Source organism: Orcinus orca, chromosome 10 (assembly GCF_937001465.1).
Source record: "Orcinus orca chromosome 10, mOrcOrc1.1, whole genome shotgun sequence".
Lineage (NCBI taxonomy): Eukaryota > Metazoa > Chordata > Mammalia > Artiodactyla > Delphinidae > Orcinus > Orcinus orca.
This window is the reverse complement of record NC_064568.1, coordinates 85,188,142-85,214,410: the sequence shown is the minus strand read 5'-3', so window position 1 is coordinate 85,214,410 and position 26,269 is coordinate 85,188,142. Positions and strand designations below refer to the sequence as shown.

Here is a 26,269-nt window from a genome sequence, read left to right as displayed (position 1 = left end):
GTGAGAAAGAGGAAGGGCCTAGCTTGGAATGAGCAAACAAACAGGTTCATTCTCCACCTTACCCCAGCACTCTGGACCAACAGTGGTTATGAATTTTCCCAGACATGTAATCACTCCATAAAGAAAATGTGCATGGGAAAGGGGAGGAAGGAGATGTGAGCTCTGCTGGATGCCTGACTATTTCATTCCCAGATTTATTTGTTTTTGTTTTTTGTTTTTTTTTGCTGCACTGGGTCTTAGTTGTGGCATGTGGGATCTGTCCTTGCAGCGTGCAGTCTTCTCTCTGGTTGTGGCATGTGGGTTTTTCTTTCTCTAGTTGTGGCGTGTGGGCTCTGTAGTTTGCAGCACACGGGCTCTCTCACTGAGGCGCCTGCGGGCTCAGTAGTTGTGGCATGCGGGCTTAGTGGCCCCGCGGCATGTGAGATCTTAGTTCCCGAACAGGGATCGAACCCGCGTCCCCCCTGCATTGGAAGGTGGATTCTTTACCATTGGATCACCAGGGAAGTCCCCCCAGATTTGTTTGAAATCAATTCACCTCATGTAGTCCAGGCTCTCAGTCCTGAACTTCCAAATAATATGGAATATTTTTAATGACCCTTGACATTTTTACAAGAGTCTTTCTGTAATTCCTGGACTCCCTTCTTCTCCTGGTGAACTTTTACTTCGTCTCCAGAACATAGCTCAGAGGTTATCACCTCTGCAGAAGTATCCAAGTTCTGCCAAGAGTTACTTGCTTCTTTGTTTTTCTTCCTCAGCCTCAACACTTTTTCTTACCTTGTATAACATTTAGAATATAATTAATTTTTAAAAGATATTTTAACTTTCTGGAAACTTTTAAAGGAAATATATTTTTTTTTTAGTTGATATGTCCATAGGGTCCAGCCTAGTGTCTGCCATAAAAAAGCTGTTCAATAAATACTCATTGTGTGAATAAATGAATACATTTTAAATGACTGGATTTAATTGCCATTGTTAGTATGAATCACTTAAAATCATTCGTAAGAGCCAGATTAAATTTACATTTCTTCAATATTGGTCAAAGAAGTAGTTATGCTCTCATAAAGGCAAAACCGTAGTCACATAAGCCACCAAAAATGCAAGAGCGCCATCTACTGGTAAACATATAAACAGACAAGGCACTAAGGAGCCAGGCAAAATATGTTTACTTTCAATAATGTGTCCCTTATGTAGCTTGTATAAAATGTGAAAGAAGGATGGAAGCAAAATTGACAGATGTTAAATGGTATTTTCCTGGAAAATATTTTATACTAGTAATTTATGCAAAATATAATGATATTTTTTAATGAAAAAGAAATCAGTAAAACAAGAAACATTATACAAAATGATAAATTATTGAAAGTTTTTTCCACTTCTGTCCTTCCCCCCTAGATTAGGAATAAAATTAGGATGCCAATTATTTCAATTTATGTTCAGTGTTGTATGGGATATACTAGCCAGTGTAGTATGGGAAGAAAAATAAAGGTTCCTGTTAAATGTTAATTGTCTAAATACTTCAATTAAAAGGCAAAGATTATTAGAATGGATTTTAAAAATGTAAGAACTGAACATATGTTAGCTAGAACAAAAACACCTGAAATATAAAAACACAGATAAGGTTTAAAATAAATGTGTAGAAAAACATGTACTATGCAAACAGTAAGCATAAAAAGACTGGATTATCTATATTAAAAACAGATAAAGTAGAGTTGAAGACAGAGAATATTTTCAGAGATAAAGAGTGACATTTTATATTGGTAAAAGGGTCAGTTCACCAGGAAAGCATAATCATAAATGTGTATGAACTTAATGACAAAGTTTCAAAATACATGAAGTAAAAATGGAAAGAATTAAAGGGAAAAATAAGCAATTCTACAATCCCAGTTGGAGATTTTAATACCTTTCATACAGTAATGATTGAATAACTAGATAAAATATATGAAAAGTCATAGAAGATCTGAAAAACCCTATCCATCACCTTGAATGAATTGATATTTATAGGATATTACACTGAATATTTGCATCCACATTCTTTTCAAGTACACATGATTCCATTCATAATGATAGACCATATTCTGGGCCAATATACAAGTCAATAAATTTAGAGGGATTTAAATCCTATAGAGTATGTTATCTGACCTCAGGAGGGATAAGTTAGAAATCAAAAAAAAATAAGATATCTAGGGGAAAACCCCCAATATTTGGAAATTAAACATACTTTTAATCTACCACTTTAAAAATCATAAGAAAAATTATAAAGTATTTTGAACTACAGAATAATGAAAAATAAGGCATACAAAACTTTGTGAGAGGCAACTAAAACAGTGCCTAGAGGAAAGTTTATAGTTTAAACTGTTTACATTAGAAAACAAAGATAACCAAAAATCAAAGCTTGGATCCTGTGAAGGTGGTATATCTAAGAGAAGACACACACCTCCATCACCACCTATAAAACTGAGATCCCAAAGGGTGATAAAGGTGAATGAGAAGTAAACAGATCTCACTTCCTGGAAACTGCAAGAATTCTGGGAACGCCAGTGCTGAGCAGAGCAGGGAACAAAGAAAAGAAAAAGAGAGAGAGAGAGAGAGACACCCTGGTAAGTTGTAACCACAAGCCAATTTTTATACATATTTGGGGTAAAATTTCACATCACTTGGGTTATCAAAACAACAACAACAAAAGCAAAAAACCCTCAAGCCATGAACTGAGTTTACTTCTTGACTGGTAGTATGCTAGCTGCCCGGCAAAAGCAAACACAAATCACCTCTGGAGGAAAGCACTTTCATGCCAGTCCTCAAAACCACAAATAATTTTACCAGAACAATCAAGAAAATAATAGTAAAACAACCAAGCACACAGAATGGACTGGAGGGCGAGAAGCAAGAATAGATGAATGGAGACTAGTTAGGAAGTTTCAATAAACCTGTGAAAAGTGACGGGGGATGATTTGTGTATTCCTGTTTAAAGTGAGTTTCTTGTAGACAACATATAGAGGGGGCTTGATCTGTGTGTGTGTGTGTGTGTGTGTGTGTGCGTGTGTGTGTGTGTGAGTGTGTGTATTCAATCTGACAACCTCTGCCTTTGAATTGGAGTATTTAGATAATTTACGTTAAATGTGATTATTGAGGGCTTCACTGGTGGCACAGTGGTTGAGAATCCACCTGCCAATGCAGGGGACACGGGTTCGAGCCCTGGTCTGGAAAGATCCCACATGCCGCAGGGCAACTAAGCCTGTGCGCCACAACTACTGATCCTGAGCTCTAGAGCCCGCAAGCCACAACTACTGAGGCTGCGTGCCACAACTACTGAAGCCCGCACCCCTAGAGCCCGTGCTCCACAAGAGAAGCCACCGCAATGAGAAGCCCGCACACAGCAACCGGAGACAAGCCCATGCGCAGCAACAAAGACCCAACGCAGCCAAAAATAAATAAATTTATTTAAAAAAATATGATTATGGATATGTGTAGATTTAATTCTGTCACCTTATTATTACTTTTCCATTTGTTCCATCTATTCTTTGTTCCCTTTTCCCTCATTATTCTCTTCTATTGAACAACATGAATATTTTTTGATTCTATTTTATTTCTTTTTGTGGCTTATTAGCCATAACTCTTTGTTTTGTCATTTCAGTGGTTACTTTAGACTTTATAGTGTACATCATTAATTTATCACAGTCCATTTTCAGGTGATATACCACTTATATAGAATAAGAACCTTAAAATTGTTATTCCATTTCTCTTTCTTACTTTTGTGCTGGTGTTACCTTGCATTTTACTTTTACATCTTATAAATCCCACATTACATTGTTACTATTTTTGCTAAAACAGTCAACCACTTTTTACAGAGATTTAAATAACATTAAACATTTTTTAATCTATTTTCCCGTGAAGTCACAATTGCTGGTGCTCCTTATTCTTTTGTGCAGATTGGTATTTCAATTTGGTATCTTCTGTCTAAAGAACTTCCTTTAATATTTCTCGTAGTTCTAATCTGCTGATTAGGTATTTATTGCTTTTGGTCAGATAAAGAAAAAATATTTTCCAATATTTCAGCTAAGGGCTGAGTCAGTTTTAAAAAACAAGATTATCCACTAACAAAATATTTAATTGTATAGGCGATTTTAAAAAATAAAACAGAAAACTTACATCTATGGTGTAATGAACATCATTCAATTCCTACATGTGACTAGATGAATTCCTTTATCTTTCATGTATCTGAAATAGCCCTTATTTCACCTTCATTTTTGAAAAATATTTTTGCTAGGTAAAATATTCTAGGCCTTTCATTACTTTACAGATTTTACTCCACTGTATTCTTGCTTGCATTGTTTCCAATGAGAAATCTGTGATCTATGTTTGTTCCTCTATACATAATATGACTTTTGTTCTTAGCTACTTTTAAGAATCTTCTCTTTATCATTGATTTTGAGTAATTTGGTTATGTTATGTATTGGTTTAGTTTTGTTCCTGTTTCTCATGCTTATGGTTCATTGAGATTCATGGATTAGTAGGTTTATAGTTTTCACCAAATTTCAAAAAAATTCAGCCATTATTTTTTCATATATTCCTTTTTTATCCCTTCTTCCAATTTTTTCTCTCCTTTAGGGACAGCAAGTACATATATATTTGAGACTTAAAGCTTTTCCACAGCTCATTGGTGCCGTAGTCACTTTTTATTTTTATTCTCTTTTCTCTCTGCATTTCATTTTATATAGTCTATATTGTTATGCCTTCTAGTTTACTAATTGTTTCTTTTACAAAGTCTAATCTGTCATTAATCCTATCCAGAGTACTTTTTATCTCATATGCCATAGTTTCCAGCTCTAGAAGTTTAATTTGTGTCTTTTAAAAATCTTTCAGGTCTCTATTTAACTTTTTGAACATATGGAATGCAGTTATGAAAACATTCGAAATGTCTTTATCTGCTAATCCCAACACCTGTGTCAGTTCTGGGTGAATTTTGATTGATTGATTCCTCTCTTATCCTAGGATATATTTTCCTTCTTGTTTGCATATTTGTTTTTTTCCAATATTAAGTTTTTATCAAGATATATTTCATATACCATAAAACACACCTTTTTAAAGTGTACAATTCAGTGGTTATAGTGTATTCACAAAGTTGTACAATCATTATCACTATCTAAATTCCAGAACATTTCAAGATCTTCAACAAGAAGTCCTATATCCTTAAGTAGCAATTCCCTATTACCTCCTCTCAGCCCCTGGCAACTACTAACCTACCTTCTGTCTCTATGAGTTTGCCTATCTTAGACATGTAACATAAAAAGAATCATACAATATGTGTTATTTTTGTGTCTGGCTTCTTTCATTTAGTATGTTTTCAAGGTCCATCAGTGTTCGAACATGTATCAGTACTTCATTCTTTTTTATGGCTTAATAATATTCCACTGTGTGGATTTAACACATTGTATGTGTCCATTGATCAGTAGATGGACATTTGGGTTGTTTCCACTTTGGGGGTACTGTGAATAATGCTACTATAAACAATCATGTACAAGTTTCTACATGAGTATGTTTTCAATTCTCTTAGGTATTTACATAGAAGTAGAATTGCTGGATCACATGGTAACTCTATGTTAACTTTTTAGAGAACCACCAAACCGTTTTCCAAAAACGTTGCACCATTTTACATCCCCACAAGCAATGTATGAGGTTCCAATTTCTCCACTTGTTATTGTCTGGGTTTTTTTTATTATTATTATAGCTATCCTAGAGGATGTGAAGTGGTATCTCGTGGTTTTGTTTTACATTTACATAATGACTAATGTTGTTGAATATCTTTTCAGGTGCTTATTGGGTACTTGTATGTCTTCTCTGGAATAATGTGTACTTAGATCCTTTGCCCATTTTTAAGTTGGGTTATTTATCTTTTTGTTATTGGGTTGTAGGAACTTTTTATATACAAGTTACCATTCTAGATACAAGTCCCTTGTTAGATATATAATTCACAAAAATTTTCTCCCATTCTGTGGGCTGTCATCTCATTTTCTTAATGGAGTCCTATGAAGCTCAAAAGTCTTTAATTTTGATGCTCTCCAACTCACCTAGTTTTTTCTTTTATTGCTTGTGTTTTTCGTGTCATCCAAAAAACCATTGCTAAGCTAAGATTACAAAGATTTGTCCCAAAGTTTTCTTCTCAGGGTTGTATGGAGTTTTAGTGCTTACATTTAGATCTTTGTTTCATTTTGAGTTAATTTTTGTATATGGTGGGAGGTAGGGCTCCAAATTCATTCTTTTGCATATGGATTATCCAGTTGTCCCACTATTGTTTGGTAATAAGATTATTCTTTGTACATTGAACTGTTTTGGCACTCTTGTTAAAATTAATTGACCATAAATGTATGGGTTTATTTCTAGACTCTACTAAATTTTATTGCCCTATAGGTTTATCCTTATGATAGTAACACATAGCCTTGATTATTATAGTGTTATAGTAAATTTTGAAATTGCAAACTGCGAGTCCTGCAACTCTGATCTTTTTAAAGATTGTTTTTGCTATTGTGGACCTCTTGTATTTCCAGATGAATTTTAGGATAAGCTTGCCAATGTCTAAAAAAAAAGCCAGCTGGAATTTTGATAGGCATGCACTGAGTCTGTAGAACAACTTGGGAAGTACTGCTAATTAATAATATGAAGCCTTTTAATCCATGAACATGCAATGTCTATTTATTTAGGTCAATTTAATTTCTTTCAATGATGTTTTACAAATTTCAGTGTACAATTTTGTTTTGCTTCTGTTAATTTTATTCCTAAGTATTCTGTTACTTTTGATGCTATTATAAATGATTATTTCCTTAATTTTATTTTCAGATTGTTCATTGCTAGTATATAGACATAGAATGAAATTTTATATATTGATCTTGTATCCTGCAACCTTGCTGAACTCATTTATTAGATCTATATTTTTTGTATACAGATTCCTTAAGATTTTCTTTATACAAAATTATGTTATTGGCAGATAGAGTATTTGCCTTCTTCCTTTTAAATATGGATGCCTTTTATTTCCTTGAACCTTCAGTACAATGTTGAATAGAAATGGTGAGAGCACACATCCTTTTCTTGTTAGGTGTGCTATTACCAGCTCTTCCTAGGGCCAGCCAAGGAAAATGCTCCTCTTTAAGTCCCAGCTCACCTCAGAGCAGGCTTCAGTGAAACAGTCATTCATATCATGAGAGATATAGGTACAAACTATTTGCAAAGGATGCTAAGACTTCTTTGGAGAAGTCTTTGTCATGCTCATCATTCTGAATAGCTCAGATAAGTCTTCTCTCAGGCTTTTTTTTTTAAACCTATAATCCTGTGTCCTCTCTTCTTACCTCTGGGTGTTGCTTCCTCTCTCCCCTTTGCTCACCTGAAAAATTTGTCCTCAAGATCACTTTTGCAGTGTGCTCTTATCAAACCTCTGCTAAGCTCTCTTTCTCAGAAGCCTAGGTCTTCTCTTTCATTTTCATTTTCTTCCAGTTCAAATCATTAATATATCCTACAGGAGAGAGAAACAGCTCTCTAGAAAACCAGTAGCCGTCATGGATTCTGGTATTTTCTGGCACTATTCGCCATGTTAACTTGCCTACCACCTCCAACATGTACATACACACACTCTGCTCACACTCCACAGACATACCCCAGCGCACATATCACACAAACACAAACCATGTACCACAGTCCACACCTAGCACACACCACCACACACCCCACAACATACACTATACACACACATACACACGCGTACCAGACACCATATCACACAAATCACACACATGCAAGCATGCATCACAGACTACATATAGCACAAACCATCACACATCTCACATATCACCCACGCCACACTACGTACATTACACGCATGTGTGCACACCTCCTATGATGTGTGTTTAGTGCAGCATAGAAAGTTACTCTCTTGTTTAATACATACTATGCCTGGAACCACTCTAGACACTCGAGATTCATCAATTAAAAACACAGACAAAACTCTACCGCTGTGGAATTTGCATTCTCATGCAGGAGGCAGACAATAAGCAAGATACATAAATAAAATATTCAGTAATAAGTGCCAAGGGAACAAAAGAGAGCACTGTTAGAGGGCTTGGGAGCGGGGGAGGGGTGCAGCTGTAAACTAGGTGGTCAGAGTAAGCCTGGCTGAGAAGAGACACCTGAAGGAGTTGAGGGAAGGCACCCTAGGGATATCTAAGGGATGACTGTTCCCCACAGAAGGAGCAGCCAGAGTCCAGGCCTTTTTAAGGAGACTCCAGTGACCCACTCGCCATTCTGGGTCTTCAGCTTCCTACAGCCCAGACTCACAGGGTCAAGCCCAGCTTCACTTACTGGAGGGGATGCATCCCCCATGGGGCAGCTCCGATTGGTCTCTCCCTAGGCTCACCTTTGGAGGACAAATCTCTGAAGCCTCATCTGCATCCCTCTCCCCTTGAAGACCTGCAGCTCTCTGTGTGAACCAGTCCCTCCTTCATGCAACAAGAAACAGGTGCAAGATGGGGCAGCTGTCACAAGACAGTCCCCATCATGAGGTTGAGGCTTTTGTCTTGCTTGTGTTGCCTGTAGTGGCAGTCTGTTTTCTTTTGGGCATTCACTAGCTTCCTTTTCCTGATCCTTTGACAGGACAAATTTGGGGTGAGCTGTGCCTACGTCCAGAGTCACAGCCACAACAATAAAGTCGTGGGAATCTGTAAGGGGTCATCATTAGATCAGGGATACAGGGGCTCGTTCTTTCTCGTCTGTCTGTGTGCTGGTTGCCTCAGGAGTAGATCTGTCCTGTGCTGTGTGCAGGGCCTGCTACCACAGGACATGCCTGAGAACGATGATTCAGTCACCTGGTGGCAAAATGACAGAAGGCTCTGTGGGCACCCAGGAGGATGCAGTGCTGAAGAGAGACTCCTGTTTGGGTGGGAAGAGAGGAACCTGTTTCACAATTTTGCCTCCAGACTGAGCTGCTGGACCAGCAGGACTGTGGCTGCACCCACCTCCCCCCAGACTCCATCTGTGGGTCCGTTGCCCTGAGCACAGGCTTCCGTGAGCTTTCAAGGTCAGCAGCTGACCTGCCAAGCTAGGGGCCCAGAGTTTACCCCAGGCAGCTCTCAGAAGCCAAATTTAACTTCCCCTGCCTGTGTCCTCAGCCTTCCTTACTGGCTCCTTTGGGCCACTGCATATATTTATTTCCTAAGCAAACACTTATTGTGCACTTATCATAAATACCTCTTACACCTAAGGCTATAAATGTGGCAGGGTCTTATTTATTTATTTTTGGCCCATTAAATAATAACTCTAAATTGGGTAGGGGCAGTATTTTTGCTCTCACTTTGAACTGCAGAGGCTGGAGCTGAGGCAGCAAGTACTCAACCCCAGACCCCACAGTCTCTCCTGCACGTTGCAGGTGATGGCCCCCAGCTGAGGCCACTCACTGCTGGGCCATTAGTGGCTCCCGTTTGCTGTCCTTGGCGCCTGACTCTGACTATTGATAAGTATTTGCATCTTGCGGAGGGATACCGAGGAGGAAAATGGGACACAGTATCAGGACAGAAAAGAAGGGGAGAACGGCTTGAGCAAATTCTCTGATACCAATGAGCCCTATTACTGTACCGCCCCTCTTTTCACCACACCCTTCAGAGCAGTTCTAAAACAATCGGCGACTAAAAATAGTAAAACATAACATCAGCCAGAAAGGCTTATAAATCCCAAGGGGGTTGGTGGCAAAAGTAGAAAGATCTCACGTCAGAGTCTGTGAACTCTGCAGACTTCCTGCTTTTAGATCCTCTGTGCTGGGGTCACAAAAGAGTTTACTGAATTATTAAGTTGTCCCTTCGTTTTATTGCTGTAAAAGAAAAATATTTTTCCTACTGTCTCCCCTCCCTTTCAGGACAAGCTGAGAGCAAAAGACACCGGCGATCTCACGAGCTTCCTCCCCGGATCTACAGGGCGCCACCTCCCACGGCAGTTTCACTTCTCAGTTTAGTCCAGTCTGAGTTAACTTCCTCACCCAGATCTCCGGAACCGGCAGCTACGGAGGGAGCTAGCAGTGCATATGTGCCTGCTGCATGGTGAAGCGAGTGGGAAGGGTCCAGGCCCAGGTTTTTTCGGTGGAGGGAAAAGAGACGTGTGTGTGTGTGTGTGTGTGTGTGTGTGTGTGTGTGTGTAGTGGGCGGCACGGGGAAGGGAGTTTGTTTCCTGATAACAGCTGCTGGAACTCTGAAAATGGTCAGGACTGTGCTTCATAGCTCTCACACCCTGTCTGCTTTCTCTTTCGCCAGACTCCATGTCAGATCTCCGAAGATCCAGGATGTGAGGTGAGTGAAGGCCCAGGACAGGAACCCTGGGGCCTCAGAGGAGGGGACGTCCTTCTCCCCGGGAGCAAAGCACCCCTGGCAGAGCGGAGCCTAGTGTATCTCTTGGGGGAGATAACCTGCCAAAGAATAGAAGTCTCCGGAAGAAATTCTCTACGGATCCAAGAGAGTGGTCCTGGTTATTAGAGGGACATAGCCTATCCAGTAACTTTAGTTGAATCCCTGCTTTTAATTCTGCCACTGTCAGTTCAAAGGAAAAGCCACTCTCTTCCTCCGTCCTCTGCTGCCCTCCCTGACAAAATCCCAGGAATGGGGAAGCAGGGAACAGGGCTAGGTTCACGAAGCAGCCGGAGCAGTGGGTGAAGGGACCGAGTCCTTTGTTCCTAGTCACCCCTCCTTTGTCTATTAGTTGTCAGGTCCTCGCTGGTGGACACTAGGTGTCCAGCACCCAGGATCCTACAGAGGCCCCACCTTCCCCATCTGCTTCCCACCTCCCCACATCCTGGGTTCTGCCAACCCCCTGTGTTCCAGTCACCCTGAACTTCTCCTGAGAGACAAGTCCTGGCCTGAAAAGATAGTCACTTCCCTAGCTCTCCAGGAGCTCTGCACCCCAGGACCAACCCCTTCTCTTCCCAGCTGTCTTTCCAATTCTCTTTTCCTCAGGTCAGGGAGGGCAAAAAGAACTTGTTGGTTTTTCTGGTTGTCTTTTTTACTTTCATTATCATCCTGGTTGGGTCTCCACTGGGGACTTTATTAACCTGGTGTCTTTTGTTCTTTGTGGGGTGGGAGTGAGGGTTTAATTAGAGTCAAATTTAGGGAATTCCTGGCGGTCCAGTGGTTAGGACTCCTCGCTTTCACTGCCCAGAGCTCGGGTTCAGTCCCTGGTCGGGGAACTAAGATCCCACTAGCTGAGAGGCGCGGCCAAAACAAACAGACGAACAACAACAAAAAATTAGAATCAAATGTGATTGTCTCAATGAAATCCTTCATAGACCACCCAGTTACCTGGGTTACCTGGATGTAAGTGTTACTACCAGTTACAAAGAAAGTACTCTGGTACTAATTATTCTTAATATTCATTAGAGCAGGAAAGAGTTTGACAATCCCTCACGGAGTTCTCGCTCTTGCTGCAACTTTGGTGAAGAAGTCTGCCTCATCTCTCTATCTCTCTCAGTGCTTGGTCCAAGAAAACTTTTCACAATAATGGAATGTTCTCTATCTGGGCTTTCGTGTAGCCACCAATCACCTGTGCCTATTAAGCACTGAAATGTGGCTAGTGGGTGTGAGAAATGGAATTTTAAATTCTATTTAATTGTTATTAATTCAAAGTGGCCACAGGTAATAGTCACTACCATATTCCACAGCACAGCTACATTTGATGCGTCTTCTAAATTCCAATCTATTTCTTCTCTCTAGAGAGAAGACCACGTGACCTGTGGAGGCCAGTGGCAGCCAGTGCGTCGGAAAGAGGCTCAGACAAGGTGACGTTCCATCGCTGTGGGAAAGTTCTGGCTGCTTCTTCTCTGCCTCTAGATCCAATATTAGAGATTTTCAGGAAAAGCCATGGCCTCAACCCCAATCACCAAGAAGATGAGGGAGGAAGCCACCTGTTCCATCTGTCTGCAACTGATAACTGAGCCAGTGAGCATCAGCTGTGGACACAGCTACTGCCACTTGTGCATAGTGAGCTTCTGTGAGATGCAACCATGGCTGGAGATGTTCTCCTGTCCCCAGTGTCGGATGCCATTTAAAATGGCGAGCCTCCGACCCAACAGGCAGCTGGGAAACCTCATTGAAGCCATCAAGGAGATGGACCAGGAAATGTCATGTGAGGAACATGGAGAGAAGCTCCATCTGTTCTGTGAAGACGAGGGCCAGCTCATCTGCTGGCGCTGTGATCGAGGATTGCAGCACAAAGGGCACACCACAGCTCTGGTGGAAGATGCATGCCAAGGTTACAAGGTGAGTGGTGGGCCAGAGGACCTTGGCGAGTACCCGGCCTCATGTTGCCCCCCAAGACCTGAAATTATTTAGCCTGAAACCCAAGATTAGGATCCTGAAATATAACTTTCATCATGTCATTCTTCTGAGAAGTAGTTTATGATGGGTCCTCACTGAATCAAGGCCTGATGGTCACTCTTGTCCCTATCCACTCTCGATGAACTCCTCCCTGCTCTAGAATGCCATGTGCTCCAATGCACACCTGCATGTTTTATGGACTCACACCGTCTGTGTAATTTGAGAAAGCACAATGTGCAAGTCCATGGGATAGAGTCTGAAAACACAGGGGACGAAGACACACCCCCTTTTAGGTATCCTACAGTCTAGTAGGGCAGACGAACCAGCAAAAAGGCTGCTGAAGTCCCCTGATTTGGATGGTGGAGAGGAGCACCAAGGGGTGTGGAGTGGTAACTGAGGAATCTTCCCAAAAGTGACTCTTGAAGAACACATAAAAAGTAACCAGATACAGAAGTATGGAGAAGAGAGAGGGCATTCCAGACCGAGGGGCCCACTTGCGCAAAGGCACAGCTATGAGAGCGTACCTGACTCGCTGTGACCAGGCCAGAGGGTGTGTGCAGGGAAGGCAGGTGATGGCATGGGAAAGGAAGTCAGGGCCCAGAACTTGGTATCTGCTCGGAGTCTAAGCCCTAGCCCAGAGTAGTCCTGGCCACGGGGGGATTTTCATTTGCACAGTGAAGGATCAGGTTGACACTGAAAAGAACATTCTGGTACTGATACAATGAAAGGAATACCAAAGAGTAAAATTTAGATTATTCCTATAAGAAGGGGGAAAGGGAGCAGTTCCAAGCAAGATTCAGGAAGGGGAATGAGTGGAAGGGTTTGGAAGTGATTGGTCATGGAGTATGAAATGGAGGAAGAGGTTTTGGGCAACTCCTGTTTATCACTTAAGAGCATATTAAGGAAGGCTGACCTTTGCTATTGTGGAACGAAGGAGGGGGCATTGTCCTGCTGCCTTATTCCTTCTCTGCCCTGGCTAGATTTGAGAAAATTGTCGTCCCCAGTGTGAGCTCCTTGTTCCCTCCCCTATGACGTGGAGGTGGTCTTCTATTAAGGTTCTGGGTCCTTCATCAGGACACGTCAATACTGACCACCGCTCGGCACACAGCAGCTCTTCCTTAAACTCCATGGAGCAGCTAATTACTGTAATGGGGATATTCCCATTGGAATTATTTTCCCACCAAGTAGTAAAAGGAGCAGCACGGGGTGATGGTTCTAAGCCTTGAGAGTCAGACTGCTTAGTTTGAAATCTTAGTTCTGCTACTTATTAGATGGGTGACTTTGAGCAAAGTTATGTAATGTCTTCATGCCTTGGTTTCCCCAGCTATCAGTGGGGATAATAGTAGTTCCCTTCGTCTCCAACATATATGCTCAGGAGGTTGTTATAAGCTTTAGGGACATTAATACACGTAAAACTTAGAATAGCACTTGGCACATAGTGAGGGCAATACAGTCTTTTGCTAACAAGTTCTATAGAGCCCTTTCTTGAGAGCACGTGAGAACTGAGTATACCTATTGGCTTTAGGACAAGAGCCGATTCTTTTTCTTTTTAAGTCAAGATAAAATTTCTTTTTTTTCTAATTAATTAATTAATTAGGCTGCGTCGGGTCTTGGTTTCAGCGTACAGGCTCTACAGTGCACAGGCTTAGTTGCTTAGTTGCCCCGCGGCATGTGGGATCTTAGTTCCACCCACCAGGAATCAAACCTGCGTCCCCTGCATTACAAGGTGGATTCTTAACCTCTGGACCACCAGGGAAGTCCCAGAGCCAATTCTTTTAGTGTTGACCACAAGTAGCAACTTGGTTTAGCTTAAACTTGCTTTCCATGAAAATGTGAGAAACTATTTTGAAAAATAACCTGAAAGCTTCATATGGATACTAACTCATTTTTAAAGGGCTTCATGATACGATTCTTCAAAAGGTCTCCGAGCTCCCCTCCTCCATTAACTGTTTCTAATAACTTCAGCTGGCATCTTGGTCTGTCTTTCCTTCCTGACTCACCATAATACATACAAAGTTCCATGTGTACCAAACACTCTGGTATCGGTTCTATTTGGGTCAGCACATTACTTCATAAAATCTTTTTAGGTGATTTTTATCTTGTTTTATGTGCAGAATTTCCCTGGCAAGACTGCTGGTGGTGGATACAGCTCAGGCTCAGGGTCAGCAGGTGAGCTGGGATCACAGCCCAACCACCCACCAGTTACAGCATCTTGAGCAAGTTATTTATCCCCTTTCTAAGCTTCAGTTTCTGCGGCACAGAAATGATGTTAAAAATCCTACTAACTGCTCAGTGTTGCCAAGGGAATCAAATATGTTACTGCCTATACAGCCTTCAGCATGCTTCCTGGTAAAGTGTAAGGACTCAATACATATTCAATAGTCAGGCTATTCTAATAGTCTTGGAGGGCTGGGATGCTCCTTAGGTGCCCAATGAAGAATTGTTGAATTGAAAAGACTTTATTCACCCAATTTTTCCTTTAGGAGAAGCTCCAGGAAGCTGTGACAAAATTGAGGCAACTGGAAGAGGAATGTATGAACCTGAAGGTGTTCACGGCAAAGCAAATAACCGAATGGAACGTAAGAGTTTGGGTTTATTGATCTCAAGCTAGTTTCCATCCTAGAGCTTAGGTACAGGGGATGATTGAGCAAAGCATAGTGATGGCTTATTCTTACTAAACCAGACCAAACAGATAAAACTCAAAGAAGAAACCACATTTGTTTTTATGTCCCTTGTTGTCTAATATCTATGAGAATTTATCTCCAACCCCTTCAACCTTTCAGTAGTAACCGGCTAGGATCCCGAAACCTCAGTTAGGAGAAGCAGAACTGGTGTGTCCATTTACCTAGAGCCATTCTTGACTGGGTTTCAGTTCTTAATATCTCCAAGTACCTTCTGGATTTGAAGGCCTTATTAACCTTATTGCTTTGGCACATGTACCACAGTGCAGGGTATGGCTTTCAGCCTTACAGGTTCAGAAACCACCCTTTGTGAGCACTAAGAAAACAGAATCACTCCAGGTTGAGGTTCGTATTACTCAAGCTCATTAGACTGAAGAAGGAAATCTATCTGATTTATAAGGAGGGCCAGCGTGCTCCAAACACCTACACACTTGGCACTGTAGCCTCTAGGGTCTGAAAGACTGTTTCCATGGCTGACCAGCCTCCCCGTGATCAGAGATGCATTCCTTTATGGAAATATTTATGTAATTAATCGGCTTACGGTCAAATCCCACAGGCCAGTGAGCCATTTTGCCTCCTTCAGAGGTTTCTTCCAACCTTCCAGCCTCTGCCTAATCCTTTGTGTACAGTTGTTGAACTTGAACTCTCAGAGGACACTCTTGCTTCCCTCATTTCTGGGATCTTGGGCAATGGGGAGGATCTCGATTATAACTAATACATATGGCAACCCTGTCAATGACACTCTACCACAGCATCACAGTCATCAAAACCCTGCGTAACTTGAAAAAGCACTCATGGAAACTGCAATTCTCATCTCCCCAAATGAAAGCTGAGTCCGACAAGGTGTACCATTTGGTTTCTTATACGTAAGGATGGGTAGGTGGACCCGAGTTGGTGGATGACTATTTCGTAGTTAACTATGACAAATGCCTGATACCCAGACCTCCCGCTGCTGAGAATCATGGACTCTCCTAATAATCTGGTTGTCTTAAAGTCCAGTCTTGGTGATGTTCATTACAAGCTTTTGCTTCAAGAAATTCCCTCAGACTCAGAGCTACTTTCTTATATCCTGAATAAAAACTCATTTTTATCTTTGTCACTGATAAAGCTTTTAACCTTGGCCCTAGTCCCATGATTAAATTATCTAGCACTCCTGCACCTTGGCTGAAGAAGGATATTAATAAGGTGATAACCTCTCCCACATCTGAGTACCTGCCTTTCGGGCATGACTCTGCAGCGGGCAATTTGGGACGTTCTTCCAGCTCGAATGATTCATGGGAAAATAATGTTATGGTAGCTGAGCAAACGTTCTTTTGTGTATGTATGTGTTAAAATATGCATAATTAAATTTACTGTTTAACTATTTTTATATGCACAGTTCCATTCCTTCTTCCTCGTAACTCCTGGTAACCACTATTCTACTTTCTGTCTCTATGAATTTGACTATTCTAGATACCTCATATAAGTGGAATCACAAAATATTTGTTCTTTTTTTTTTCTGGCTTATTTTACTTAGCATAATGTCTTCAAGATTCATCCATGTTTTAGCATGTATCAGAATTTCATTCATTTTTAAGGCTGAATAGTATTCCACTATATCTATACACTGCATTTTGTTTATCAGTTCATCCAACAGTGGACATTTGGTTGGTTTCCACCTTTCTTGGCTCTAGGAGAAGATAGAAGTTCAGAAACAAAAAATCCAGTCTGACTTTAAGAATCTCCAGAGCTTCCTTCATGAGGAAGAGAAGTCTTACCTATGGAAACTGGAGAAAGAAAAAGAGCAGACTCTGAGGAGACTGAGGGACAATGAGGCCAATCTTGAACAGAAGAGCCATGAACTCGAGAGCTACATCCTGCAACTAGAGCATAAATGTCAGGGCTCAGCCCAAAATCTGCTGCAGGTAAGGCCATGCACTTGGAGACGGGAAGGAAGGTATCTGTTCCTGAGCTTTTAGGAGGAGAATGGTGAGGAAGCATGGGAAGCTGGGCGAGGCCTGCCTGTTTCACTCAAAAATGGCACATTAGTGTAGGGAATTTAAAGTCGTGTTTCTTTTGGATACACAGCAATATTTGCAAGGTGGCCTTCACAAGTCTATAGAGCGGCTTTAGGTGAATCAGAAAATATATAGATATGGTGGGTTCCTTGGCCAAATGGAACCATGGGACAACTTTTGCTACCATTTGCCTCTGTCCCATGTTCACAAAACTCTGACTGTCAAACTCTCTCCTGAAATACTCCTCCAGATGACTGGTGGGTGACAAAGTGGGGCAGCCAAAAGAAAGTTATGAGTGATAACCTTCTCCCTGATTTGCTTGTAGAGCCCTCCAGAGCTCTTTCTGGGCCTTTCTTTCAGCTGCATAATGGATCCAACCCATTAAGACAAACTACGACTGGAGCTGTTTTTTCTATTCCCCACTAATAGAACTGGAGGTCACACTGTAGCCTGAGAATGTAGCATGACTGTCCCACAACCATGTGATACCTGCTGCTACCATCTTAACGGCCCATCACAGGGGCTATGCACGGATTCACCACTACGGACCTTTGCAATGAATGGTCTCTCCTGTGGGCTCACTCTGAAGGAAATTAGGTCACTGAAAGCAAGTCTTTCCAGAGGGAGCACGGGCAAAGCTCTTGGCCCTCTATCCTAAGCAGCCCGCAGGTAGATGTGATTGCAGACACTGCAGCTCTCCACAGAGCACAGCAAGGAAGATAAACATTCTGATATGCTGAATATCCCAGGGGGCCGGGATGGAAATCATTCTATCTGGGTATCCATCAATATCTAAGGCCAGGGTTACTCTCTTTACTTCTTTGTAAGGAGTGTTTATAGAGAACAGCCCCACATGCCAAGTCCCATGAAATGCTGATGTTCCCACACTTACATTTTGTCTTTCTCCATAGGATGTGAAAGATACTTTGAGCAGGTGAGTCCTGGACAAATGCAGGAGGGAAGGGGTGTGGGTATATAGAGCTGAATGGAATTTACCACTGAAGAAGTCTTGGTCTCTGCTTATTCTAGGAGTTGGGCTGTGAAGCTAGAACAACCAGAGGCCCCCTCTTTGGACCTTCACACTGTGTGCAATGTTTCTGAGCTTTACTTTGATGTGAAGAAAGTGTTAAGGAGCTATCAAGGTAGGTGAAGAAACCCTAAATGCTACGGACAGAGGGACCTTAAGTGGTAACCAAGTTCACCACCTATCCCTGGGCAGGCTCACAGCCAGAGGGGTCATTCAGATCTTTTCAGTTGAGCTGTCACCCTCTCCCTTGTTAGTTTGCTCCAGTGCTTAGACAGGGACATGGCATGCTGGTTACCTGTGCAGACCCTTCAAATTCCTGCTCTCTCACTTATCAGCTGTGTCATTCTAGGCAAATAACCTCCTCAGTTTCCCCATCTGAAACATGAAAATATTAACAACTCTCACTTCATTGGGTTGTCGGTACATGTGTAAAGTGCTTAGCAGTGTCTGGGACATAGTGTTTATTGTTAATATTTTGGTCAATTCTCAGAGCAATGCAAGAAAGGGAGGTGACTATTATGACGGTGGTCCAAATGTTTTAGGGCCTTGGCCCAGATAACACAGATGGTGAACGTTAGAACCACGACAGAAACCAAGTTTTACCAGTTCCAAAGCCTGAGCTTCCTGCTTCTTGATTCTCTTCATCAGTGCTTGCTATATTTCCACCATCCCTTATCCACAATTACAAGATTCCAAAAGTTCTGATAACTGACAATTTTTTCATAACTTGTTTGGCTGCAAAATTGGACCTAACCTAAAATGATTTGGTGGCTGTATTAATTATCTATTGCTGCAGACAAATTTAGTGGTTTAAAGCAATACACATATATTATCTCCGGTTTTGTGAGATAAAGCTGGGCACAGCTTAGTTGGGTCCTTAGCTTAGGGTCTTACAAGGCTGCAATTAAGGTGTTAGCCTGGCTGTGTTCTTACCTGGAAGCTAGACTGGGGAAGAATCCTCTCCCAAGCTCACTCAGGTTGTTGGCAGAATTTATTTCTTTATGGTTATGGGACTTAGGGCCCTGGCTTCTCGCTGGCTGTTGGCCAGAGGCTGCCCTCAGCTTCTAGAAGCGAGCCATCAGCTGCTTGCACATGGGCCTCCCAACATGGCCAATTATTTCTTCAGAGTAAGCTCAGGAGAGAGTCCCTAGAGCAAGTCTGCCAGAAAGATGGAGACTTATAAAATGAAATATAGTCACAGGAGTCGCATCCCATCATTTTTGCCATATTCTATTGGTCAGAAGCAATTCACAGGTCCTGCCCACACTCAGAGGGAAGGAACTGCATAAGGGTATGAACACCAAGAGGCAGGATCACGGAAGGCTACCCTTGTGTCTGAGTGACACGGTGGCCGAACCTGAACTGCACTGATATGAGATTATTTAAAGTCTTTATTTATCCCGCTTAGTTTGCATTTATGTTTTACTGCAGAAATATTGATGCATTAGATTACAGGACAATGCCTTAGACACTTCCAGGGGTGGGCACGTAATTTAGAGTGTCTGTATTGTTTGCCTTTATAACATCAAAAATATTCTGAGGGCTTCCCTGGTGGCGCAGTGGTTGAGAGCCCACCTGCCGATGCAGGGGACACGGGTTCGTGCCCCAGTCCGGGAAGATCCCACATGCCACAGAGCGGCTGGGCCCGTGAGCCATGACTGCTGAGCCTGCGCGTCCGGAGCCTGTGCTCCACAACAGGAGAGGCCACAACATTGAGAGGCCCGCGTATCGCAAAAAAAAAAAAAAAAAAATCTGAATTTCAAAACTCATTTGGCCCCAGGGGTTTCAGATAAGGATTATGAACCTGTATTCAGTTTCCCCTCAAGTTAACAAGAACAAACAACAATAACAACTACCAAAAAATAGCAACTCTGTATTTGATCCTGTACAGATGCAAGGAAGGACTTTATATAAATTATGTCCAGATTTAACTGAGTTGATTCTTCTACTCTTATCTTTCACAGAAGGCCTTACAACATGGTTCAAGTCTATCTGTTTCTAAAATGAGCTCATCTTTTAACTAGATAATTCTTCTTTTTGAAACCCTCATTATTAAAGCTTTTCTTATTAAAAAAGTAATATAAATAAATTGTAATCATTCAAACAGTATAGAGAGATACGAAAAGAAAGTTCAATGTTTCTCTTACCCTTCTGCAGGTAACAAGACCTAGGTCTTTCTCTATGTTTTTACAAACATTTAATACATAGATCGTCTCTTCCTATTCACCCATTGCTTTTTAAAGCTGTCTAATATTCCATAGTACATCATAACTATACGTAACCATATTCCTACTGATGGAGCTTCAGGCTGCTTTCAGCACTTGGGTATTATAACATTTGCAGCAATAACTTTCTAGTCCATGCAACCTTATATCCTGGTGCTTTCATTCCTGTAGCGTGTATACCTAAAGCTGGGATTGTTGTTAATCTTAACACATGTTACCAGATTACTTGTTCCAATGTAGCAACATGCGCTCTCTCACCAGCACCAATAAAAACGATTCACACATACTGAACACTCTTTCTGTGACAGATGAGAAGAGCTTCACGTGTGTTATCTTGTTTTACACCACAAGCCTCTCTGTAGGTAGCATTTTTTCCTTTATAGATAAGGAAACCCAAACACAGAGAGGTTACGTGACTGTTGTAAATTCCCACAACCAGCAGGTGGTAACTCAGGTAGTATCTCTCTAGAACTCACTCTCTTAATCACTCTGCAATGTGGCAAAAAATGAAAATGATGTATTTTTAAATTCATTGTCTTGTGGAGTGGACACTGAAGGTATGTGTAGTTGGTTTTTGTTTGTTTGTTGCTATTACACACAATACTACTGTGAACTTTCTTGTCCATGCTTTCTTGTGTCCTGTGAATGGTTTCCTCTGGGGATATACCTTGAATTAAAAATGCTGCTGTGTAGGGATGCACATCTAATTTTACTAGATACTACAGATCTTGAAATTGTATCACTTTATACCCTATCATCAACATAAGAGATCCCACTGTTTCACATCTCCCTCACTCTCTGCTTATAATTTTTGGCCATCTGATGGATTTGAAATGGTACCTAATTGTGGACTTAATTTGAGTTTCTCCAATGTCACTAGTGAGGTTGAGCTTCTTTTAGTAAGTCCATTAGCCCTTCAGGCTTCTTCTGTGTTTTAAGAGTTTTTCTTTTGGGTTCTTTTCCTTATTGATTTATGGGAGCTTATTATAGCCAATATCTCCTGTTATGCGTATGGCATTTTACATTTTCATCCTATCTTTTGATGTATAGAGATTCAGACTTAGAGTAGACACATTTGTCTTCAAGGTCTATGACTTTTGTTTCCAAAGAGCTCAGGCATCAACCATCTTTCTAGTGGTATTACCAACCTGTAAACATTTTAATTTCTCAGCTTGGTTTTCCTGGATCATTCAGGGAAGACTAATGAAGCCCGAAACTTTTGTGAGTCAGGCTCATGATAAGGACTGACTGAAGAGAGTTTAATAAAGGGATTATTTACAAAGAGGAGGATTTGGGTGATCATCAAGGAACAGTGAAGCAAACCAGGGCTAGGAATAGGTAGGGAGTCATTACCTCCCCAAGGCTTCGGTAGCAGATGGAGGGAGCTGTAACCAGAGGCAGAGGAATGCAGACCCTCCAAATCATAGCTAGTGGGGAGGGACTTGGGGCACTAAATACTTCTAACTCTATTTCTTTTTGCCCTGTGGTCTCCTCTAGTGCTTCTCATTGGCTTAACCAATAGCAGTCAGAGGGAAGGGAGCCTGGTTGATGTGTCCATAGGGGTTAGCCTTCCTGGACACAGAGCAGGCTGGAGAAAGGTGGGGAGTGATCTGGAGGGGCAAGTGGAGAACATCCAGCAGTGGAAGTGTTTCCTAATGCTTGATTTCCCGTACTGCCACAGCCCAAATGATCAGAGTTTAACCCAGTAACACAGTGGTTTGCTAACTCTCTTGCTGGACCACCCCATTACCACCTTTTATTTTTAAAATTGCATTGCTGGCCAGTATCACACTTTATCTACTTTTTTATGTCTTACTTGACTCTAGTCAGATATTTTTCATGTGTATTGGTCTCTTGTGTGTTACTTTATACTAATCTCTATAGAGCATTACCTGAAGCAAGAAAGAAGAGCTTACACTTAAAAGTCGGGGGACTAGGTGTATGTCCTGAAGCCTGGGTAAAATTTTGGGTTTTCCAATGACAAGCTGTGACATTAGTTGTGTCATTTTCCTTCTCCGATCCTCAGTGTTAATGGTAATTAAGTAGAGATGATGAAGGTCTCATTTCTGCTCCAACATTCCATGATTCCTAGAAGTCCTACAAGGGAGAGGAAGGGCTTTGGAGAGGACAGTAACCATGTTAACTCTGGTTAGTTCTGCTCCTTGGCTTCTCTGAGTGACTAAGATGGTGATGATGTTGAAGATGATGATGATGAGATCATTATTATTACTGCCGTTTACAGGGCACTTACTATACACCAGGAATTTTACTAAGCACTAAGCATGCATTAGCTCCTTCAATCCTCCCCACCGTGCTTGGTGACAGATACGATGATTTCCACTTTATATTTAACAGAACTGAGGCTTGGAGAATGATTTGCCTAAGCTCACAACAGCTAGTAAGAGACAATGTGGTACATATATACAGTGGAATATTACTCAGCCAGAAAAAAGAACGTCATGATGCCATTTGTGGCAACATGGATAGACCTAGAGATTGTCAGACAGAGAAAGACAAATATCATATGATATCGCTTATATGTGGAATCTAAAAAAATGGTACAAATGAACCTATTTACAAAATAGAAATAGAGTCACAGGCATAGAAAGCAAACTTATGGTTACCAGTGGGGCAAGTGGGGGGAGGGATAAATTGGGAGATTGGAATTGACATATTTTCACTACTATATAAAAAATAGATATCTAATAAGGACCCACTGTATAGCACAGGGAACTCTACTCAATACTCTGTAATGACCTATATGGGAAAAGAATCTTAAAAAGAGTGGTTATGTGTATACGTACAACAGATTCACTTTGCTGTACACCTGAAACTAACACAGCATTGTAAATCAACTATACTCCAATAAAAATAAAAATATAAAAAGAAACAATGCTTGGATTTGAATGCAGGCTGGTTTTATTTAAAATAAACTGTGCTCTCAGCTACAAAAATCATGTCTTTTTTTCCCCCCCAGTCAGCGTGACTCTGGATCCAGATACAGCTTATTACGAACTAATTCTGTCTGAGGATCGGAGACAAGTGACTCGTGGATGCCCCCAGGAGAATCTTGATACTTCTTCTAGGAGATTTAGTGCCTTACCCTGTATCCTGGGCTGTGAAGGCTTCACCTCAGGAAAACATTACTTTGAAGTGGATGTGGGAGAGGGAACTGGGTGGGATTTAGGAGTCTGTATGGAAACTGTGCAGAGGGACACTGTCATGGTGCAGACGCCTCAGTCTGGATTCTGGGCCATCAGACTGTGCAAAAAGAATGGCTATGTAGCGCTTACCTCTCCCCTAACTGCCCTTCAGCTAAGGGAGCAGCCCCTGGTTGTGGGGATATTTCTGGACTTCGAGGCTGGAGTTGTATCCTTTTACAACATGACCACTGGTTCCCACATCTTCACCTTCCCAAAGGCCTCCTTCTCTGACACTCTCCGGCCCTATTTCCAGGTCTATCAATATTCTCCTTTGTTCCTGCCTCCCCCAGATGAGTAAGGGAAGGAGCAAAGTCTCCTCCTTGATTTAACTAACATAGAGAGTATAATCTGAATCCCATGAGGACAGAAATGTGGTCTCTTTTCTTCGCTGCTATTTCCTTGTACCTAAAACAGTGCTGGGTTTTTAGTGCATACTTAATAAATCTGCATTGAATAAATGACTATAATGACTGTAAAAATACCCCAAGTGGTCAGGCTGAGCTGGGGAAAAGCAAGATAATAGCGATGATTATGCTTTGTCCTCTCCATCCCTCTTCAATGGGTTCAGAGTTTCGATTTCTAAGAGTTCTTGAGTGACCAGGAGGGTGACTCAGAGACCAGGAGGTCTGACTTCTCCCAGTTTGTTTGGTGCCATTTAAACTCATAGATGGGGGATGAGGAAAAGCTGCAATTGTCTCTGTCAACTGCAGACAAGAGCATGAAAATAAAAAATGCAATGACTCATTTAACCACTGACATGATTAGTAATCTGAGCCATCAATAATCTGATGTAGTAAGTGTGGATGGCTACCAGACCTGGTGAGATCTGCTTGAGCAATAACCACCCTCCTACCCCCATCTCAGAAGCCAGTTGCAAGTCCAGGTTGTCACCTGTGCTTCTGACTGACTGGCTATAAATTGGAGGTTCCCATGATCCCTTCTTTGGGTTTGATCATTTGTTAGACTACCTCACAGAACTCTGATAAACACTTTGTTTACTGGTCTATTATGTAATAAAAGATATGATAAAGGATACAAATAAACAACCAAATGAAAAGATGCATAGGATGAGGTCCAGAAAGGTCCCTAGCACAGGAGCGTCTGTCCCCATGGAGTTGGAGTACATCACCCTCCCAGCATGTGGATGTGTTCACCAGTTCTGAAGATCTCCAAACCCTGTACTTTGAGGATTTTTATGGCGGCTTCATCATGTGGGCGTGATCAACCATCAGTTTAATTTCCAGCCCCTCCTCCGTTCCCAAAGGCTAGGGAGTGAGGCTGAAAGTTCCAAGCAACTAATCATGGACTGGTCCTTCTGGTGATTAGCCCCCATCCTGATCTATCCAGGAGCTCACCAAGAGTTGCCTCATTAGAACAAGAGACATTCCTATCACCTAGGAAGTTCCAAGGGATTTAGGAGCTCTGTACTAGGAACCAAGGGAAGAGGCCAATGTGTGTGTGTGTGTGTATTCATATATATGTGTGTGTGTGTGTGTGTGTGTGTGTGTGTGTGTATATACATACATATGTCTTATTATTATTTCACAACATGTTAATAAACTTTTGTTTTTCTCTTGTTAGTCTTATTTACAGGTCCCTGGTTGGAGAACCTAAGATGGGTAGAGGAAAATGATTGTTTCCTCCCCTATACAAGCAACCCCGATGTTATTGTTCTCTGTCCCCATAGTCCAAGCACACGTACCCACTCTGGAGCCTCAGACCCACTGGATAACTGAGAGACCCCACCTTCGTGCAGGATAAGTGAAGGCACCATCTGGATATTGCTAAGTTCATCTCTACCTCTAGGTGCCCTGCAGTCCTGTCTTATCCAAGTATAGTCCTGCCCAGTGAGGGGTGGCCTCCTTAAAACGGTGGCAGGGCCTAGAGTGCTTTGCTCAGAGAAAATTCTATGTCCTTAAACACTTAAATTGCTGACCAAGAAAAAATGATGATAAACATTCAACTAAAGAAAAATAATTTTAATTAACAAAATAAATCTTTGGAAACCATAGGATAATAAAGATAAAATTACAAGTTGATTGTGGTACAGGCAAGTTATAGAAAGAAAAATAAGTCTTATTTGTCCTTATGGGTTAAAAATTCTACTATATTAGATAAACCATTGGCTGCTCTAATAAAGATTTTTTAAAAAGGAGAATACAGAAAAAATGGAAACATGAAAAAGCATATACTGGAGATAATTTTGAGAACAATTTGAAGAATTATGTGCATATAAAACTGAAAATCTTGACTAAGTGACTTTTTAAAAAAGAAACTAAAAGACCTAACTGACTGAAGAAGGGGAAAGAAAATCGAAACAGACTAATACATACAAATGAAATTCAGAAAGTTACAGAATTCCAATTAAATAATGGGGAAAAAGGAAAACAAATAAAGAGCACATGGATTTATGGCTGCATTTTTTTTTTAAGGATAGCAACTCATTGTACTGCTGAAGACTCAATTAAGTTCTATAGAATAGAAAACCCAAAAGGATAGTGGCTGAAACAAGTTCATGTCTCTCTCATGTAAAGGCCGTCCAGATGGGGAAGTGTAGGAAATCCAGAAAGTCCAGGGCTGGTATGGCAACTCCACAAAATCGCCAAGCCTTCCAGCAACCCTCCCACCATCCCTAGGTTCCAAGACAGCTTCTAAAACTCCAGGCATCACACCTTCATTCCAAGAGGTAAGATGGAGAAAGAGATTCAGAAGTTGAGCAAAGGGCACGTATCCAAGAGTTATCTTTTACTACCTACCCTACAACCTTCTGCTTGCATCCCATTAGCCAGAACTTAGTCCAAAGCCAC

At 41.4% G+C, this 26,269-nt stretch overlaps 2 protein-coding genes across 4 annotated transcripts in view; one reads left to right on the top strand and one right to left on the bottom strand.

Moving 5' to 3' along the window:
• Window positions 1–26,269, bottom strand: part of SLC17A2 (solute carrier family 17 member 2) — a 60,890-nt gene that overhangs the window by 32,436 nt on the left and 2,185 nt on the right. The gene's annotated exons all lie outside the window — the stretch shown is intronic.
• TRIM38 (tripartite motif containing 38) lies at window positions 9,888–25,034 on the top strand. Of its 2 annotated transcripts, none has more exons than XM_012534358.3 (8): window positions 9,888–10,067; window positions 10,278–10,313; window positions 11,727–12,272; window positions 14,813–14,908; window positions 16,684–16,914; window positions 17,919–17,941; window positions 18,037–18,149; window positions 23,237–25,034. In XM_012534358.3, exons 3-8 carry the CDS (start codon window positions 11,874–11,876, stop codon window positions 23,758–23,760), a joined length of 1,386 nt encoding a protein of 461 aa, XP_012389812.1. In that variant the 5' UTR covers window positions 9,888–10,067; window positions 10,278–10,313; window positions 11,727–11,873; the 3' UTR covers window positions 23,761–25,034. The 2 variants fall into 2 exon arrangements, with proteins under 2 accessions (XP_012389812.1, XP_033290605.1); XM_033434714.2 differs by having other exon boundaries at window positions 9,888–10,097.

Bases quoted from the DNA above. Each gene is read 5' to 3' on its own strand.
- TRIM38 (XM_012534358.3), top strand. From the start codon at position 11,874: ATGGCCTCAACCCCAATCACCAAGAAGATGAGGGAGGAAGCCACCTGT. The intron at 16,915-17,918 runs GTAAGGCCATGC...CTTTCTCCATAG, and splicing joins CAGCCCAAAATCTGCTGCAG to GATGTGAAAGATACTTTGAG. The intron at 17,942-18,036 runs GTGAGTCCTGGA...TGCTTATTCTAG, and splicing joins GTGAAAGATACTTTGAGCAG to GAGTTGGGCTGTGAAGCTAG.